Source organism: Gigantopelta aegis, chromosome 13 (genome assembly GCF_016097555.1).
Source record: "Gigantopelta aegis isolate Gae_Host chromosome 13, Gae_host_genome, whole genome shotgun sequence".
NCBI lineage: Eukaryota > Metazoa > Mollusca > Gastropoda > Neomphalida > Peltospiridae > Gigantopelta > Gigantopelta aegis.
Window position 1 is genome coordinate 21,393,524 of NC_054711.1, and position 2,978 is coordinate 21,396,501.

At 35.3% G+C, this 2,978-nt stretch overlaps 1 protein-coding gene across 1 annotated transcript; it reads right to left on the minus strand.

Moving 5' to 3' along the window:
- Positions 1–1,337: 1,337 nt before the first annotated feature.
- Positions 1,338–2,306, minus strand: LOC121387216 (alpha-1,6-mannosyl-glycoprotein 2-beta-N-acetylglucosaminyltransferase-like). The gene has a single exon (XM_041518242.1). The coding sequence runs from the start codon at positions 2,304–2,306 to the stop codon at positions 1,338–1,340; it is 969 nt and encodes a 322-aa protein (XP_041374176.1).
- Positions 2,307–2,978: the final 672 nt, after the last annotated feature.

A 2,978-nucleotide genomic window follows, 5' to 3' on the forward strand; every position in this document is an offset into this window, starting at 1 on the left:
GGGATTTGGACTTTCATTCAATATTGCATAACTTAAAAGGCAAATGTTTACTTATTCTAACATAATAACAATAAAAAATGACACTATTTTCAATGCTTCTATATTCTTATGGGCTGAAATTGTGGTATGATCCCTACATTGTGTATACTACCAATTCAAATCCCATAGACCGCAATAGTAATATGTGGCTAAAACTCCTACCTGCAGCGTATCAATCGACATAAACGCCACAGATATAAATACTACTACCCCTCACATTTAAAGTGAATCAGAAAAAAATTGGGGGTCAAGCTGCTCGTTTCTGAGATAACGGGTAGCGTCCATGACCACCCTAGTTCCGTACAAAATTTGAGTATTGTTTTTACAAGTACCCCATTCATGTTTTAAACATAAGGATATTTGATACAGTGGTACTAGATGAAATAAAATTGCATACATCATTTTGTGCCCAGATGAATCTATTTGTTTTTACAACCAACAGACTCACATTTATCACCAATCACAGGACTTGTGGTGTTCACGTCTCTATCAAACGTTGGGTGCACCTCGAACTTTGACCCAGCCGGAAGTTATTTGACTTAGTACTACCAATATCAAAGGTTGTGTGGTGTCGGCTGTACATTTGACATGTTTTGTCTAGTGAACCATTTTAGAAGTAAAATATGTATCACAGTAAAGGTTATAATATTATTAGAAAACAAGTTGATTTCTCCAATTTGTGAATATTGTGTGCTCAAGACGTTCAACCTAAAAGTGGTATGTTTCTTCTAAGGAATCACTCTATATATGTATGCATTATTTTTAGTGTGTAAGATGTGGTGTTGTAGATAATTTAATATTTACTGTAGCTATATATCCCAAAGGTATAGTTAAAAATGACAAATTACTTTAAGGTATCCCATGAAATATTCTATTACGTATTAGCTAATATTAAATTAATACGACGTATAATTATTAGGATATATGTGATGTTTAAGGATTGTTTTGACATTCTTGTATTTTGTATTTTATTTCAGGGTGCCTATATGTGTCGGCGGTTTTCTGTGTTGCTTCTTTTTTTTTTTTTTTTCTTTTTTTTAATTATACGAATTTGGAACACCATAAATCCGTGTCCATTATTGGAATCACGGGCGAAGAAAATATAGGTTTTATGAACGCACGCACGTGCGCACAATACAGTGTTCTTGAGCATTTTGTTAAATAATAATAATAATAATAATAATAATAATAATAATAATAATAATAATAATAATTTCTTCTTACGATTTTATTGAGTTATAACGTATTCATTATTACCTAAAGTGGATTACCGCTTTGATGTTTCTTCATTGACGATATCAAGTAAATAGGTTTTGGTGTATTTTCCTCAAATCTGCAGTCGACAAAGACTGGTTATTAAAAATCCTGAGACACATTTCATGATCCCTAATATCGGTCCACCCTCCATATGGAGTTGTCCGCTTCACGAGAACAGGAAAATCAGAAGCAACAAATACGTGTTCTGGAAATAAATAGTTCCTGTTGTGATTTAAGGTTCTTAACACCTTATTCAAAACATCAGTCGTTTTCCAAGCTTTATGCCGATGAAAACCCTCACAGCTTCCTAAATGGAAGACTCTACTTCCTAGAGGTTTTAATATTTTCAGACCACCTGGGATGCACGTGGCTGTCACAACCATTAGCGTCGAGTCCCAGTTACAGTCGTCAAAAAAACAGAACGATTTTTTACAGTATTTGAAGAGTTTCCAGAAATATTTCCGCAAGGCCATTCCCAATCCGTTTCCTACCCACCAATAATCTTTCTTCGCTGCGCCCGACTGATATTCGTCTTGTGAATAATCAGTTGTCTGTCCCATGATATACATTTTACACTCTGGACAGTGAATTCGACCCTGTCGTTCCAGTTTTTTCAAATAGTATAGTGTGTCCTCTGCCAAATAGAAATCGTCTTCTACTAGAAATAGTATACCTTCGAAATTCCGTAATAAGGAACAGTTTTCGAAAATAAACTGCACTTTCCACAACCAGTGGTGTTTCACCTGTGCTTCCTGAGCTTCTCGGTAATGTCTGTAAGGATCTTGGTACTCGGCGTTGTTACATTTCCGTCTCCGGGCTTCTTCCTTCTCCAAATTCCTCGGACAGTCTTTGGGATCATCCCCTGGAAACTGGCTGTTATACACCTGAATTGCATACGGATAAAATATCTGCATATAGGGACAGAAATCTATCTTGCCTATGACATCAAAAACGTCCTGGCAGTAGAAGTCATGACTGAATATTACTAACGTTTCGTTAATGTACCTCATTTTGCGAAATGAGTCAATCTGCATCTGTAACTGATCCGGGCGATTGTGGACCTGAACGAGAATAACAATGCTTTCAGACGTCCGCTATATAGACATCGTAACTATGAGAAGGAATTTGAGCTCTCTGTTGAGGTAGAGAGTCATCATCCTGGTGTGTCCTATTACGACGAGTCATGTACCAAAGTAAAGATGTTGTACACAAATAGAGCACCAGACAAAATAAGTTGAACAAACTTAGTGCATTCTTGATGGAAATTCTCATGTTTTGTCGTAATGTATTTTCCTAATAATGTGCTTTCTTTCTTTCTTTTTTGTTTTTTGTTGGATGGATAAATGGTGTATCACACACTGTATACAGAATCACTCTACGTTTTCTTTTTTATGTTTTCTTTGTAATTTTGTAATACATATAGGATTTTGGAATGTTGATAAAAAATGTGTCGGTTTTGGGTTCTTTCTTTCTTTCTTATTATTTTATAAAGATCTGCAAACCTTTTCTTTAATCATTTGCAATTCTGCGAGATGGACATGAGTTCGTAATTCGTAGTAATATTGCAAGATATTTCTTAATTCATAGTCATGCTTCTATTTCCAAACGATTTCGAACTTCGTGGTAGTTATTGGATCATTCGTGGAACTTTTAGTTTGACTACGAAGGAGTTCCAGGTAATT